The following is a 17,781-nucleotide window of genomic DNA, read 5'->3' as shown; positions in this document are numbered from 1 at the left end:
AGTGTGGAACTTCCACAACCCCACATAGACACAGGGATCTCATAACCTGGTGATCTAGAGATGGAGGTTGAAGTTCCTTTAAAGCAACTAAGGAATTTAAATTTGGTCAATTAAAGTTGGGGAAGGGTGATCAAGAGCAAGAATTTTGGTAATAATGGCCTTGCAGCTATCAAGTTTTTACAAAAGCCTGTCTACAGGAAATAAGGAAAGAAACTTTGCCCACCTGTTTTGAAGGAAGAAGAGAACAGCCTTTCTGCTGGCCAGACTAACAAATGGCTCTCACCACCACTATGTTCTTACTGCAATTAAGGATGAAGACACCCATCCCTTGTGAATGGATTTCAAAAAAATACTCAAGTTGCCTCCAAGGAGCACAGTGTTTTTTTTGCAACAAACCCTCATCACCGCCCCCCCCCCAACCACCACTGACTCACAGCTCTCAAAGATTCCGAAAGTACCATGCTTAAGAACTAAATATTGCATCCGTATTGTCAGCAGTAAGTCCAAGATGAACTGAACAATGGACACTGGCACTCCATCACACCAGCACTGAAACCTGAATTTATTGCAAGTCTACAGTTTTACGCTTCCACATTGGCCAATTCTGCCACAGAACTGGAGTTCCCTGACATTCTGAATGGAGATTCCTCACCAGCAGATGAGGAAGGGTTAGTTAGTTATTAAATTTTACTTTTAACTTTCTAAATGTTTTCATGCATTTGCATCAATTGTATTAACAATCTTTAAAACAAGTGTTAAGAGGTATGCACCCTGGATTTCTGAGGGAGGGTGGTAGGATACACCAGCTTAGACCAAGGTGCAGTTCAAGGTCTCCGTAAATCTCGCCACTCAATTCCCACAAGTAGATATCAGTGCAGCTGGCCCAAGGAAATGCAAATAGGGCTGAGGCTTGCAGCAGCAAGATGAATCCAAGTCAATTTGGCCAAACACTTCAGTGCTTATTGATCAGACCATCAAAAAACAGTTTCAGTAACCTCAGTCCTTGTTGTACCCATCAGTGTGAGTCTGGCCACAGGTTCCATCTTGAATCTTTTTAACAAATGTATCTATAAATGTGACATGTCAAATCATTGTCTATATAAATAGTGTGATCTGTTTCTAAACCACTTGTATCAAGTGGCTCACAGTCTGCATTGATCTGATGAAGAGCAACTCTATGTACAATTGCATTGTGTGATTTCAAAAGCTATAATTGCTTGCATGTATGAATGGGAAGTTTGTTGGCTAATAACACTTCCTTTAAGATAATTAAATGTTTTGGTATGTTTATTGTTATAGATGCCTTAAAGATCTTATAGTATTATTTTGGAGTTTCATATGGTAGAAAGGAGAGGGCCTTGGTGCCCCCACCCCCATTTTTTTGTTAACTATTACCAGATGTGACCCATTTTTCACTGATACTGAAGTTAGTGTACTTTAAAAAAGGAGGAAACTGCATGGTTTTAGGAATTAGTGGGAAAGTAGAGTTAAATGTTGAGCTCCCACAGACATTGTGAACTTGTTAGCTGCATTACTCACACTTGGCTCAGTATTTTGTTCCTAAAGGACTTAAACATTTTTTAAGAAGGGGAAGAGGGAAATAACCAGAGTGATAGTGAAACTTGGGGATCAACTTTCTGTAGAATAATATTTCAATGGGCACGACTGAAGTTCCTAAAATGACAAGAGATTCAGTCTTTTTACTGACTGGAAATCTAAATTGCAAACAAGAAATGCAAGTCATGCAGACATCCACAGAAGACGAACTTTAATTCCAATCAATTATTTTCATAGAATGGCAGAATTATACGGCACAGAAAAAGGCCTTTTCAGCCCACCTCAGTGTCGACCACAATTCCCATCTGTGCTAATCCCATTAGTCCTGTATGAGACCCATTCAGTGTTGGTCGCTAACATGATAGTTTACTTAAACTCAGTTGGTAATAAATTCTGCCTAATTCTTGCACTGCAAATGTAAATTTCACAGAGGCTAAGCATTAATTGAACCGAGTATTCTTCAAATATGCATATTCCCATCTTACAATCACCTTCAAAATTACGAAGTGGAGCCCTTGGAAGCAACATGCATGACAGATTGACTGCACCCCAGGGTTCTGAAAGAAGTAGCTGAAGACTTTGTGGAAGCATTAGTCATGATCATTCAAGAATCACTAATTTCTGGAATGATTCCAGAGGACTTAAATTGCAAATGCCACTCCACTCTTTAAGAAGGGAGGGAGGCAGAAGAAAATTATAGGCCAGTCAGTCTAACTTAAGTGGTTGGAAAGAATGTTGGAGTCCATTATTAAGGATGAAATTTCAGCGTACTTGGGGGCACACGATTAAATAGGCCAAAGTCAGCATGGTTTCCATAAGGGGAAATCTTGGTTGACAAATCTGTTGGAATTCTTCGAGGAAATAACAGAAAAGATAGACAAAGGAGAGTCAGTGGATGCTGTTTACTTGGATTTGCAGAAGGCCTTTGACATGGTGCCGCACAAAAGGCTGCTTAACACAAGATAAGTGTCCATGATATTACAGAAAGATACTAGCATGGGTATAAGATTGGCTGACTGGCAGGAGGCAAAGAGTGAAATAAAGGGGACTCTTTCTGGTTGGCTGCCCATAACTAGCGGTGTTCCATAGGGCTTAGTGTTTGGACCGCTTCTTTTCACGTTACATGTAAGTAATTTGGATGACGGAATTTATTTCTTTATGGCAAGTTTGCAGATGATATGAAGGTAGGTGGAGGGGCAGGTAGTGTTGATGAAGCAGGAAGTCTGCTGAAGGACCTAGATAGATTGGGAGAATGGTCAAAGAAGTGGCAGGTGGAATATAGCATACAGAAGTGTAATTATGCACTTTGGTAGAAGGAATAAAGGCATAATTTTCTAAATGAAGAGAAAATTTAAAAATCAGAGGTGCAAAGGGACTTGGGAGTCCTCGTGCAGGATTCTCTAAAGGTTAACTTGAAGGTTGAGTTGGTGGTAAGGAAAGCATTCTTTTCAAGAGAACTAGAATATAAAAGCACATGTGTAATACCGAGACTTTATAAGGTATTGGTCAGGCCACATTTGGAGTATTGTGAGTAATTTTGGGCACCTATCTAAAAGATGTGCTGGAATTGGAGAGGGTCCAGAGGAGTTTCATGAGAATAATTCTGAAGGTGAAAGGGTTAACATTTGAGGAGTGTCTGACTCCTGCCTGTACTTGCAGGAGTTTAGAAGAATGAGGGTGTATCTCATTGAAACCTATTGAATATTGAAAGGTCTGGATAGAGTGGTGTAGGGAGGATGTTTCCTTTATTGGGTGAGTCTAAGACCAAAGACCACAGCCTCAGAAGAGAGGGCTGTCCATTGAGAACAGAGATGAGGAATTTCTTTAGCCAGAGGATAGAGTGTCTGTGGAGTTCATTGCTACAGACTGCTGTGGAGGGCAAGTCATTCAATATATTTAAAGCAGAGGTTCATAGTTCTTGATTATTCAGGGCATTTAATGTTAAGGGGAGAGAGCAGAAGTACAGGGTTGAGAGGGATAATTAATCAGGCATGAAATGCTGGAGCTGACTTGATGGGCACATTGGTCTAATTCTGCTCCTGTGTCTTATGGTCTAACATTTCAGTCTATATGTTACCACCTTAGATTTTCATGAAAGGTATAAATATAGATCATACATTAGGTAATTAAAAGGAATGATAATATGTTGGCTGAAGCCACATTGTGTGAAGCAACCTGGATCATATTTTGAATGTATGGAAATAGGTAACTTGAATAAAAATATACACTATTCTATTTGAATTTCACTTAAATATATCACAGATGAATTTGGTTACATTCCACATACAGATGCAAGTTTAAAACAAAAACAGAAATGTGAAATCACTTAGCTGGTCAAGCAGTATCAGTAGGAAAAGAAGCCGAGTCCACAGTTTGTGCTAAAATTACTTCTCAGAACTAGGAGCGTGAGAACACAAACGTTTAAAGTTGCAGGAAGATGAAGTGGTGGAAAAAAACAAGGGAAATGCCTGGGATAGGATTGTTTCAATTTGTCCCTGTATCGTTTTGTTCCAATGGCAGGTTTTAAAGTAATTATCACCTTCACAACTACAGTCCACATCCTATCACAGACATTCCCTTTGTTCTCCTTGTCCTCTTTCTCTCTGCGACTTAGAACACATTCATCTTCTCACTTTTTCGGTGAATGGTAAAAGCAACTGTTTCTCCATGATACTTCAAACACTCCAATTTTTATTTAAAATTCTGTGACATTTATGATTACCCCAGGGGAAAAACATTGTTTTTTTTAATGCTAGTTACATTGATGAATCTTAAAAAAACAAATAAAGCTGATGGAGTTAATGTTTCTTTGAAAAGAGTCAGTCACTCACTGGTTTGCAAAACATATGAACAATGCAATTTGTATTTTTTTTAAATGCCAAGTTGCCCAAAACAAGGTACAACTAGCTGTTCTGTTAAAGCTAGCTGCATTCTTAACATTTTTCCCCACTAGATTCAACTACTTTGCTCTGTCAGTAACTGTATCTTCCTTGAATCATTTACAAGAGAATTTGGATAATCCCAGTCCATCTGTATCATACAAATAGGGTGCAATCAAGTCACAAATCAGAATTGAACGTGGCTAAATTTCATAACATTCCCCTCCGTTGATTAAAAATTAACTCAAGGAAACTCTCATTTCTAGGACTATACTGCACAATTTTAACAAACACTTAGAATTGAAATTGCTGTCGGTCACTGTCCAGAAGATAGAGGCCCAGGCAGCCTATTGATCCCTTCTTACTGAATAGTAATACAAATTGATTCTTTTGCAGAAAAAAAATTTGAGGCTAACTAATGTGAATTAGACAATTACTACAGCAAATTTAAGGATCAATCTCCTTGTAAAATTCAACAAACAGAAATTGGTTCCTAGCAATGTATTAGGCATGATTACTCAAACAAATTTACATTGTGAAATGGAATGGGAAAGTGAGAAGACAAGTAATTTAAATTGCAGAAAGAGGGAGGAGTGGAGAGAACACAGGAAATGCATCAAAGTAAGAAGACTAATCACTTCAAAAATTTTTTCTATGGATTGTACAAATACTAGTCAGGGCGAAATAGTGATACTGCTTGCAGAGACTAAATTTAACAAGGTAACAAGAAAGAAAATTGCCTTGGAGAATTGAGTGGTGGTTAAATAGACATTAGGTATTTTGTGGGGAGACATAGTAGCCATTATAGTAATCTGAAAACCACTCTATCTTACCTACAAAACAGATGGAACTTAAAGAGAAAAATCTGACAGAATACAGCAGAAACAGTCTGCAACAAATGCAGAACTATGAAGCAGATAAACAACTCAAGCAGGTGTTTGAAGAATGCAGACGTGAGTAAGGGGTAGAATGAGAATGAAGAGCCACAAATGTAAAAACACATTCAAATACACTTGTATGTGGAGGAGTCGAGGGCACAGTACCTAGAATCGGCATACACACCCCTATACAGTGACTCTCTCCTTTTGGTGACCCTAAAAAGCACAATGTTGGAGAGGGATGGTAGCAGCTCAAGGAGCATGAAAATAGTGGCTGTGGTTTTGGGGAAACAGCCCTCCCAGCGTGTGGGACTCTGCTGGGGCTCAATCAAGACAGTACTGGGGCTCCTCCTCCCAAAACCTTGCAGAAGAGAGGGAAGATATGCAACTACCCTCCCCTCCCAGCCATTAGCACTGCACAGCTCCTGACCATGAATGATGGCTGAGAAAAGACAAGTCACTAATTCTCAACACCTGTCACAAAATAAAAAAATGTTTATCTAACTTAAACCAGTAATAAAAATGCATCCTGAATTTTGTGGATTACAATTTATGTCAGTTTTTTTTTCAGTTTAGCCAGTAATTCAGGGTGGGTCTTAGTAGTTGTTGGACACAGAGGGTTTTTAATTGAATTAAGCTAATTTAATCTTTGAATCAAATTTGTTTATCAGTACTAACAACACACACAAAAAATGCTGGTGAACGCAGCAGGCCAGGCAGCATCTATAAGAAGAGACGAAGGGTCTCAGCCTGAAACATCGACTGTACCTCTTCCTACAGATGCTGCCTGGCCTGTTGCGTTCACCAGCATTTTTTGTGCATGTTGTTTGAATTTCCGGCATCCGCAGATTTCCTTGTGTTTGCATCATCAGTATTAAGTTTTCTTAAGAGTACATGGCAGTCACCTTGGAAACAGAGTTGTGTAAGGATGGGTGCTTGATGGTCAGCATGGATGTAGTGAACTAGAGGGCCAGTTTCCAAGTTGTATGGCCTTGGCTTCTTTGAAATGCAGAACCATTAACACCATGCTGATAACATGCTCTGACTGACAATGTATAATAACAATGTTCAGACATTGCAGAGCCAGGCAGTGTGGTAGATATTTTCTCCTAATACTGAAAAGAAAGATTCTACCTCACAGCCTGAAAAATCAAATGCCAGACTGTATTGAGGGGTCCATATCATCAAACTAATATGGGGCAAAATAAAAAGGCTAACAAAAGGTTCATAGAAACATAGAAAACCTACAGTACAATACAGGCCCTTCGGCCCACAAAGCTGTGCCAAACATGCCCCTACTCTACCTTAGAACTATCTAGGCTTTACACATAACCCTCTATTTTTCTAAGCTTCATATAGCCATCCAGGAGACTCTTCAAAGGCCCTATCATTTCTGCCTCCACCACCGCCGGCAGCCCATTCCACGCACTCACCACCCTCTGCATAAAAAACTTATCCCTGACATCTCCTCTGTACTTACTTCCAAGCACCTTAGAACTATTCCCTCTCATGCTAGCCATTTCAGCTCTGGGGAAAAGCCTCTGACTATCCACACAATCAATGACTCTCATTATCTTGTACACCTCTATCAGGTCACCTCTCATCCTCTGTTGCTCCAAGGAGAAAAGGCCAAGTTCACTCAACCTATTCTCATAAGGCATGCTCCCCAAACCAGGCAACATCCTTGTAAATCTCCTCTGCACCCTTTCTATGGTTTCCACATCCTTCCTGTAGTGAGGCGATCAGAATTGAGCACAGTACTCCAAGTGGAGTCTAACCAGGGTTCTAGCTGCAACATTACCTCTCGGCTCTTAAACTCAATTTCAAGATTGATGAAGGCCAAAGCATCGTATGCCTTCTTAACCACAGAGTCAATCTGCATAGCAGCTTTGAGTGTCCTATGGACTCGAACCCCAAGATCCCTCTGATCCTTCGTTCTGCCAAGAGTCTTACCATTAATGCTATATTCTGCCATCATATTTGACCTACCAAAATAAACCACCTCACAAATTTATTTTAGAAGACCTACCATTTTCATGTTATCCTAATGAGACATTTCTAAGCTATGCCATTTACAGATCATCCATTTAATATTCAAACATAATCCTATTGATTTAAATTTATTTTACTATGAATAAACCTTTGGATCCTGGTACAAGAATTATGTAAAGAAACAACAGTCCCGAGACTAGAATAGGCCGAAGGAACTCAAAAACTGCAAAAAAAAAGAAAAGCTGCTTTCACTAGAATTCAAAGACAATGTTGACAGGTTCCTGGAGGAAATCAACAGGCCAGGCACCATCTATGAAAAAGAGTAGTCGATGTTTCTGGCTGAAACCCTTCGGCAGGCCTGGAGAAAAAAGTTGAGGAGTAGGTTTGAAAGGTGTGGGGAGGGGAGAAAGAAACACCAGGTGATAGGTGAAACTTGGATGGGGAGTGATGAAGCATTACCATACCGATATGTCCATCCATGGCCTCTGCCACTGTCGTGATAAGGCCACACTTAGGTTAGAGGAACACCACCTTATATTCTGTTTGGGTAGCCTCCAACCTAATGGCATGAACATCAATTTCTCAAACTTCCAGTAATGCCTCCCCCCCACCCCCTTCACCCCTCTCGTGTTATCTTCTTGCCCGCCCATCGCCTCCCTCTGATTCTTTCTTCCATGGCCTTCTGTCTCTTTCACCTATCAACTTCCTAGATCTTTGCTTCATCTCTTCCCCTCCAAGTTTCACCTGGTGTTTCTCTCCTTTCCTCCACCTTTCAAATCTACTCCTCAGCTTTTTTTCTCTAGTTCTGCCAAGGAGTTTTGGCCCAAAACATCAATTGTATTTTTTTTCCACAGATGCTGCCCGGCCTGCTGAGTTCCTCCAGCATTTTGTGTGTTGCTTGGATTTCCAGCATCTGTAGATTTTCTCTTGTTTGTGATTTGACAGGTTTCTGTGTGGTCTTGGAGTCCAAAGCTGGGTACCTTGGAACTAAATCTACCCATGTCAGTCTTCAGTTGTGTGACCAGTGCACTAGTCACAGTGCAGGATGAATTCCAAAGTAATTGCAGCCAAGTAATTCACTTTTAGCAGCACTTTGCAAAAATCACAAAATTTGTTCCCAAAGGAGAAAACATTAAAAAACATTAGTTTGATTAAAGTTATACTCTGTTGTTATGTGAATCCTGTCGAGGACCAGCTGCTGTCCTTTCTGTTGTCTGTGACTGTCATTGAGAACAGGAATAGTAGGCTCTTCACCCCTGCAGCTCAAACACCCAACCCAATCTAGGCCCAGTTTGAAGGCCTATGCAGACAAGTTACCACATCACCCTTTTTCCCATCCACTGATCATCACAGACCAAATCAATGCATCCACATGTGTGCCAGCAAGGACATAGCATGAAGAGGTCGGTGCATGCAGGCCAATCATGGTACCTTCTTGGATCAAGCAAACTAATAGGTGTGAAGATACCAACAAGAGGAAAGTTAGCCTACAACAGAATGAGTGAAGAGGTTGGTGCATGCAGGCCAATCATGGTACCTTCTTGGATCAAGCAAACTAATAGGTGTGAAGATACCAAGAGGAAAGTTAGCCTACAACAGAATGAGTGAAGAGGTCCAGGGCACAAAATTGTGGCAAAGGCATAATACTGCAGGGTTTGCAGTTTCTACAAGGTCATAATTTATTCAAGCTCTCACCATACCATACAATACAGCACAGGAACAGGCTCATGCTGTCTGTGCCAATGATGCCAATTGAATTTGCCTGCATATGACCCATATCCCTCCATTCGCTGCCTGACCGTGTGTCTGCCTACATGGTTCTTAAATGTTGCTCCTAGGTACTTCTACTATCTCCCCTGGTCCCCTTGAAATGGTAGAAACATACAGGAGCAAGATTTAGGCAGGGACTTACCACTCAATGCAAGTAAACTTTCTCCCTTCTTTTAACTTAAATCTTGTCTTCTAGTCTTTTTCCTCATGGTGGAAATGTTAATCTATCACATCTAGGCCATCTATTTCACAGAAAGCTCAAGTTTATCCAACTTCTCCTTATAGCTAGTACTAATTCAGGCAGCATCCTGGTGAACCTCCTCTGCACCCTCTAAGTCTCCATGCCCTTTCTGTAATATAGTTTTACATAGCTGCAGCCTGATTTCCTGACACTTAGCACTGTGACTAATTAAGGCAAGTATATTGTATGCCTGCTTCACCATCCTATCTACTTCTGGTGTAACATCCAAGCAGCAATGGCCTTGCACCTTAAAATCCCTATGTACATCACTGCTCCCATGAATTCTACCACTTACATTACTCTTACATTTCATCTCCCAAAATGCAGCACCTCACACTAGCCTGGACTAAACTCCATCTGTTATTTCCAGCTGATCTATATTCTCCTGTATCCTTTGCTCACTTTATCACTATCCATAGCTTCACCAATTTTCATCTCACAAACTTAATCAGCCCATCTATATTTTCATCCACGATAAAACTTAAGTGTCAGCATTGATCCCTGTGAAATAGCACATGTCATAGACCTCCAGTTCCTCTAAGTCTCTAGGGATCCAATATGCCTTAATCTTCAGTCTGACATGAGGGACCTTGACACAAGTTTTACTGAATCCGTGTAAACAACATCCACTGTTCTACCCTTATCAACTTCTCAAAATGTTCAATCAAGTTGTGAGACATGACCTCCCTCAGACAAAGCCCCCACCCCGTCAATGAAAACCAGTGCAAAGTACTGATTTGGTATCTCAACCATTTCTTCTTGCTCCAGGCAAAAATTCCCTCCTTTGTCCTAGAGTGGCCCTATACTTTCTCTAACAACCCTAGACACAAAAGGATTCTGCAAATGCTGTAAATCTTGAGCAACACATACAAAAAATGCTGGCGGAGCTCAGCCCTTGTCTTGGTCCAAATCACCAACTTTTTATTTCCCTCCATAAATGTTGCCTGACCTGTGGAGTTCCTCCAGCATTTTGTGTGTTGTCCTATCTATCCTCAGTTTTTAATATGTGTATAAAATGCCTTGGGATTCTCAACTGTATAAGCCAAGGAAATTTCACGGCCCCTTTTAGCCCTCTTGAATTTCCTATTTAACTTCTTTCAACAAATTATTATGCTTATTCAATACATGCAACATTTCCTTGTAGATTTTCTTTTAAAACAGATTTTGCAATGAATCAAATCCAAATACCAAAAAATCAAATTTCAACTAATCACTGTAATAATTATGTAACATTTTCATGACATCTTAAATAAGTCACTAATAAAAACATTGCTCTAAATAGACACATAAATTTCTTTTAACCACGGAGTGTAAAATAATATTCTTCTGTGGCAATGACTGATAGCTGGCTACATAATCATATTTTAGATAGTCATTGGGAAATGCACTCCTTTGCCGTTCAAGAGCTTGCAAGATTTCTTGAATTCAGAATCATTATTGCCTAATGTCGCTCTGGGGCTGAAAGGGCCTGCATTATTTTGGTCAGGTAGATAACAATGGAAAATTCCAGTTTCAAGCTACCTATATACTACTAAGGGAAACATCTGAAGGATTCAACCAAGATGGAAGCTCTATCAGATTATGTTTCCATAAAGGAAATAATGTAACATAAAATACAGAACACAAATCACAGTTCATTAGTCTTTGTTCTGGAATCTCAGCTCTGACCATCAATGAACACAGCCAGGAAATCTGTTTCCTTCAAAGGACTTGTGATATATTGGAGAATACTGAAAGAAATATCACAACCTCTAATGTCTGTAGGCAAGTATTTTATGTGTGGTGCTGATTTAGTTAGTGCTATGTGCATTGTTTGCTTGAGTATTTGTCGATCTTCAGTAATTTTTTTAAAAAAACAAGTAACTTTAGCCTTTTCACTGTGTGACAGGTGTTCTCATGTTTCACAAACACCAGGGAAACATGGTAGGCAAGGCAGGTGAGATCCAGTAACTACAGTGGAAGTAGAAGCAATGTACAAACAAAAGACAAGCCATGCTAGCAAAGACACAAGTCATGAAAGAACAAATTTTGGGTTCAATCATGTTCAGAGTTCTTACAGAAACCATTTTTGAGCCAGGGCCATGTACAAAGCCCAGACTTTAATGATGCTTCTAACTTCACACTCTGTCCATTTTGAGGTTGTGACTAAACACGTTGATGAAGGTAGAGCAATAGGTGTAGTGTATATGGATCTCAGCAAGGCATTGTTAAGATACCCCCTGCAAGACTTATTGAGAAAATAAGGAGGCATGAGATCCAAGGGGACGTTGCTTTGTGGATCCAGAATTAGCTTGCACACAGAAGGCAGAGTGGTTGTAGACAGGTCATATTTTGCATGGAGGTCGGTGACCAGTGGTGTGCCTCAGGGATCTGTTCTGGGACCCCTTCTTTTCGTGATTTTTATAAATGATCAGGATGAGCAAGTGGAGGGATGGGGTAGTAAATTTGCTGATGATACAAAGGTTGGGGATGTTGTGGATAGTGTGGAGGACTGTCAGAGGTTACAGCAGGACATCAATAGGATACAAAACTGGGCTCAGAAGTGGCAGATGGAGTTCAACCCAGATAAGTGTGAGGTGGTTCAAATATGATGGCAGAATATAGTATTAATGGTAAGACTCTTGGCAGTGTGGAGGATCACAGGGATCTTAGGGTCTGAGTCCACAGGACACTCAAAGTTGCTATGCAGGTTGGCTTCTGTGGTTAAGAAGGCAAACGGTGCATTGGCTTTCATCAACTGTGGGATTGAGTTTAAGAGCCGAGAGGTAATGTTGCAGCTATATAGGATCCTGGTCAGACCCCACTTGGGAGTACCGTGCTCAGTTTTGGTCACCTCACTACAGGAAAAATGTGGAAACTATAGAAAGGGTGCAGAGGAGATTTACGAGGATGTTGCCTGGATTGGAGAGCGAGCCTTATGAGAATAGGTTGAGTGAACTCGGCCTTTTCTCCTTGGAGTAACAGAGGATGAGAGGTGACCTGATAGAAGTGTATAAGATGATGAGAGGAATTGATCGTGTGGATAGTCAGAGGTTTTTTCCCTGGGCTGAAATGGCTAACACGAGAGGACACAGTCTTAAGGTGCTTGGAAGTAGGTACAGAGGAGATGTCAGGGGTAAGTTTTTAGGCAGAGAGTGGTGAGTGCGTGGAATGGGCTGCCGGCGATGGTGATGGAGGTGGATACGATAAGGTCTTTTAAGAGACTCCTGGATAGGTACATGGAGCTTAGAAAAATAGAGGGCTATGGGTAACCCTAGGTAATTTCTAAAGTAAGTACATGTTCGGCACAGTATTGTAGGCCGAAAGGCCTGTATTGTGATGTAGGTTTTCTATGTTTTATTCTTCAACTATTCAAATCTAAACAATTAGGGCAATTATTTCAAAGTTATGATGTCAATCAAGTAAAAAAAAATAGCCATGTTCCAAGTGGCTAAAAAACTCAAGAAGCAGAATGGAATATAGTTCCCCTCCACCTTCATCAAATGTAACACAAACACCATCACAGATGAGCTGGAGAGCACAGCGCAAGTTTTTTTTATATACAACAACAGGCGCTGCATGGCTACTACAAAAAAAAGGAAAATTAAAACAAGTGGACTCTTAACTTCTATTTGGACGTTGGTATATTCATGACGTCATTTAATGTGGGGAAAAGTCTGCATGGATACTGAACAGATTTTAATGGCCACTGCTCTGCATTAATTTCTTATTTATAAAATCATACACTATAACACAAAGTTAATTCTGGAATGGTTCCTGGAACAGTATCTTTCAGAAATTTTTTTTTTACAGAACAACTGTTTTATTAACATTTAAAAAACAACAAATTTAAGTTCACAAATATCTACACCTTGTAATTTGAAAATTCGTTACTTTTAACAAACCTGGAAGGGTATGTCAGGGACAGAAAAACAGCTATACTTTGCAAATTGTCAATTAATTTTGGAAAATATTTAGAATTCAGCTGCCAGCTAATGAGCAAAAAACTACTATGCTTTAACGTGTGTACTGGGAAAAAAATTAGCTATTGAAAAGAAATGCACATCTCCTGGCAAAGAGTTCTAAAATGAGAAATTTTACTAAGGGGTAATTTCTCAATTCACATTACTATTGGAGAGATGTTCAGCATTTTTATGTCTCTGTTTAGATGATAAAACCTTCTGAGCAGTCAAGACAATACACCTTGGAAACACAGGTGCATGATATCATCATTAAAGAACACATCACAGTCATAACACAATGTACAAATTATCCTGCCCAGCGATTGTTCAGTATTGATATTTTCTGGTGAAGAGGAGAGTTTGAAGTTAATGTGTTAATGCAAGATTCTTCTGTTGGAAACACAATACAGTACAATCACAAATAATACTCTTAAACTCTGGAAGTTATGAAATACTAATATGAAATAGTTGTTTTACAAAATCAGTCAATGGAATAATCTCTTCCTTTACAGTAATGACATAAACCAATACTGGAACTTCACGTTTTATGGACGTACTTAAAACATTTTGTTTGCAAGCATTCCACCAGATAATCCTTTTGACTAGAATAGATAGCCCATTAGAGTATCCTGTATAGCATTATAAAATCAAAGTCCTGGAGGTGTGTGTAGATTTGAAGGCATTTAAATACTTCCTGGCTTTCTCAGTCATTATTAGCTGATCCTTTGTTCTTCCACAGACTACTGCTTCCCAAGTACTACTCATCTGCAAACATTAATAGGGCAAACAGATTAGAGATCGCAAATAACTTTTTGTTAAAGATCCAATGACCTCTTACTAAAAATTAGCCAATGTTAAACAATGAATTGTGGTCTATGGTCTATTAACCAGACATTTTTCTCAGGGCAGAAATTGCTAATACAAGGGGACATAATTTTAAGATGAATGGAGGAACCTACAGAGGGGTTGTCAGAGTTAAGTTCTTTACACAGAGTGGTGAGGGTGTGGAACACCCTGCAAGGGCTGGTGATGGAGGCAGATACTTAGAGGCATTTAAGAAATTCTTAGATAGGCTCATGGCTATTAGAAAAATGAAGGCTATGTAGGAGGGAAGGGTTAAGATTGATTATTGAGTTTAAAGCCCAGTATTACATCATGGGGTAAAGGGCCTGTTCTGTGCTACAATGTTCTATGTTCTAACTCTGGTGAATAGGTTGACTACAATATTTGGAACTGGTCAATAATTTACATTTCGGGTACAAGCACAAAATTGCAAATCTGCTTAATCTTGATTGCTATAATCTCAGGACAGAATTGCTTGTGACAGAAAGAAAAATTCAGAAGAAACAGCATCTACAGATTTCCTTGTTTGTGAAGAAACAGCAATATTGGCCCAGGAGTTGGAGCTAGTTAAGAGAAAAAAGGAAGTATTTTTAATGATGCTTCTAATATCATGAATCCATTTGAAAGAGAATACCTTCGTTCACTGACTAAACACCAAATTCAGACCATAAGATATAGGCCACTCTGCCCATTGAGCCTGCTTCACCATTTCATCATGGCTGATTTATTATCCCTCTCAACCCCATTTGCCAGCCTTCTCACTGTAACCTTTGACACCCCGACTGATCAAGAACCTATCAAACTATGCTTTAAATATACTCAGTGACTTGACCTATATAGCCGCACATGGCAATGAATTCCACAGGTTCACCTCCCTCTGGATAAAAAAAAACTCCTCCTCTGTTCTAAATGGACATACCTCTATTCTAGGCCCTCTGGTCCTGGACTCACACACTACAGGAAACAACCTCCCACATTCACTCCATCTAGGCCTTTCAATGTTTGATAGGCTTCAATGAGACACCCCCCCCCCCCCATTTGTCTAAACTCCAGCGAGTACAGGCCCAGAGCCATCGAACACTCCTCATACATTAACTTTTTCATTCTCATAATCATTTTCCAAATATGGTCTTTCCAACGCTTTGCTTTTATATTATAGTCCTCTTGCAATGAATACCAACACTGTACCTGCCTTCCTTACCATTGACTCAACCTGCAGGTTAGCCTTTAGGGAATCCTGCAACAGGACTCCCTGCTTCGTCAACACTATCTGCCCCTCCAACTATCTTTGTATTGTTTGCGAACTTGGCCACAAAGCCATCAATTCCGTCATCCAAATTGTTGAAATATAATGTGAAAAGAAGCAGTCTCAATAATTACCCCTGTAAAAACCACTGGTCACCAGCAACCAACCGCAACAGGCCCCATTTATTCCAACTCTTTGCCACCTGGCAGTTAGCCAATCTTTTATCCATGTTAGTATCTTTCCAGCAATACAATGGGTTCTTATCTTGTTAAGCAGCCTCATGTGCAGCAACTTGTAAAAGGCCTTTTGAAAATCCAAGTAAACAACATCCACGGATTCTCCTTTGTCTATTCTGCCTGCTATTTCTTCAAAGAATTCCAGAGTAAACCAGCATAAGCAGAATAATCAAGTGATTACTATCTTGGAGGTCATGCTCCTCAGCCTCCTCCCTGACCCCCTATACCCACTGCACAGGACTTCTCCCTTTCTACCTATGTCATTGGTGCCAACATGCACCACAACATCTGGCTGCTCACCCTCCCTCTTGAGAATCTTCTGCAGCTGCTCTGAGACATCCTGGAACCTAACATCTGAAGGCAACACACCATCCTAGCTTCTCTTTTGTGGCCACAGAATTTGCAGTCTGTCCCCCTAACTATCGAGTCTCCTAACACTATTGCTCTGACTAATGTTACCTTTTCCTGCTAAGCCTCAGAACTGCCCACAATGCCACTGGCCTGGTTGCTGCTGCTATATCCTGATACGTCAACACCGCCCACCCCAACCAGTATCCAAAGGGGTATATTTGTTGCTGTGGGGAATAACCACAATGCCTGCTTATTCCCCCTACTACTCCCCCTACTTCTCCTGGTAATCCATTATTATCTAAAGCCTGCATTCTGGGTGTGACCACCTCCGTAAAAGTCTCATCTATGAAGTCTTTGGGAGCGCATCCAACTCCAGCACCAGTTCCTTGACCCTGTCAGTCAGGAGCTGAAGTTCAGCACACTTCCTGCACATGTAGTTATCAGGGATTGGACCCAGTGATGAAGGTCTTGGACTGAAATGTCAACTGTTTATTAATTTTCATAGATGTTGCCTGATCTGCTGAGTTCTTCCAAATTTTATGTGTATTATCTTGGATTTCCAGCATCTGCAGAATCTCGTGTTAAAGAAAAACTAGAAGTGCTTATGGGGATTAAAACCCATGGAGAAAAATTAACAGCAAGTGAAAAGGACCATGTTAAATTACACACATCATACTTTAAAATAATGCAGCTAAAAGGAGACTTCCAATTAATAAAATTACTTACCCATTTTGGAGTTTCTAGGTTGTATTGTTTCAAAGAAAAACTAGCCTCCTTATTGGGTATTATAAAACCTCTGTCCAGAGTATCATCCTTTTTACTTGAAGAGTTGTTTAAAGATCTTGACAAGGAGTCTTCTGTTTGCTTCTATGAGAGACAAGTGCATCATAAACCTGGTGCTGGAAAATGTCTTCAATTTGAGAACTTCAATTTAGCTACCGAAATTCAACCCAGCCCCAGAAATTACTCTAACACAAATAATTAAGCAGCAAGCATACAAAGATCGTAAATAAAAGGATGGCACAATTTGAACTTTCAAGCCTACTCTACCATACAATAAAATCATGACCAACTTTGTCCCAAATCCATCTTTGCAAATTATTGAGGTCGAGAGATGCAAGGATTATCCACAACCCTGATTACTTGGTCTTTCAAGAGACTGGTCCCACCCAGTACCTTCAGAAAAGTTCTCTCTTATTCCTGGTACTTGCTGCATAAAGGTGAAACCTAAGCTTCCAACATTATCACTGGGGAAAAACTAAATCAGGACTTGCTTAAAACTGCTGACTGGGCCAAGAATGATATGTAGAGAAAAGCATGCAAGAAGTTCCATGATGAATACAGGCACTTAGTTGAAGATTTTAATTTCACTGTTTCTCCAACCTACCTAAGAAAGGAATAACCATCCATCCATTTTTCCAACAAAGTATTAAGTCACAGATTAGTGATCTGATTAATCTGTTGATTGGCAACTGGCCAAATATCAAATCTCAACAGCAAACTTCTATGTAACTGTTTAGAAAAGGGCTAAACAGCAAGCAAAACAAAATTACTTCAGTTTTATTTATTTATTTGCCTCATGTGCATCAAAACATACAGTGAAATGCACTGTTTTTTGTTGTGTCAAATCAAATCAGTGAGGATTGTGTTGGACATCCCTCAAGTGTTGCCACTCTTCTAACGTACACAAAACACTAACCCAACCATAACTTTTTAGAATGTGGGAGGAAACTGGAGCAACCAGGGGAAACCCAGGTGGTGAAGAGAGAATATACTCCCTACAGACAGTTGTGGGAATTGAACCCTGTTCTTACAGCTAGCACTGTAAAGCATTGCACTAACCACTA

General features: G+C 40.0%; 1 protein-coding gene across 3 annotated transcripts in view; it reads right to left on the bottom strand.

The window, feature by feature from the left end:
* Window positions 1-11,709: 11,709 nt before the first annotated feature.
* The window catches only part of mybl2b (v-myb avian myeloblastosis viral oncogene homolog-like 2b), a 62,514-nt gene continuing 56,442 nt past the window's right edge, over window positions 11,710-17,781 (bottom strand). For all 3 annotated transcript variants that reach the window (XM_063041197.1, XM_063041198.1, XM_063041200.1), the window contains 2 exons: window positions 16,661-16,801; window positions 11,710-14,023 (listed from right to left, as the gene is read on the bottom strand). In XM_063041197.1, the coding sequence (XP_062897267.1) occupies window positions 13,898-14,023; window positions 16,661-16,801 (267 nt within the window). In that variant the 3' untranslated portion in view covers window positions 11,710-13,897. The remainder of the gene's footprint in view (window positions 14,024-16,660; window positions 16,802-17,781) is intronic.

This window comes from Mobula hypostoma, chromosome 2 (assembly GCF_963921235.1).
Source record: "Mobula hypostoma chromosome 2, sMobHyp1.1, whole genome shotgun sequence".
In the NCBI taxonomy this organism is placed as follows: Eukaryota; Metazoa; Chordata; class Chondrichthyes; order Myliobatiformes; family Myliobatidae; genus Mobula; species Mobula hypostoma.
Note: the sequence above shows the minus strand (reverse complement) of the source record. Positions and strands in the feature narration are given on the sequence as shown.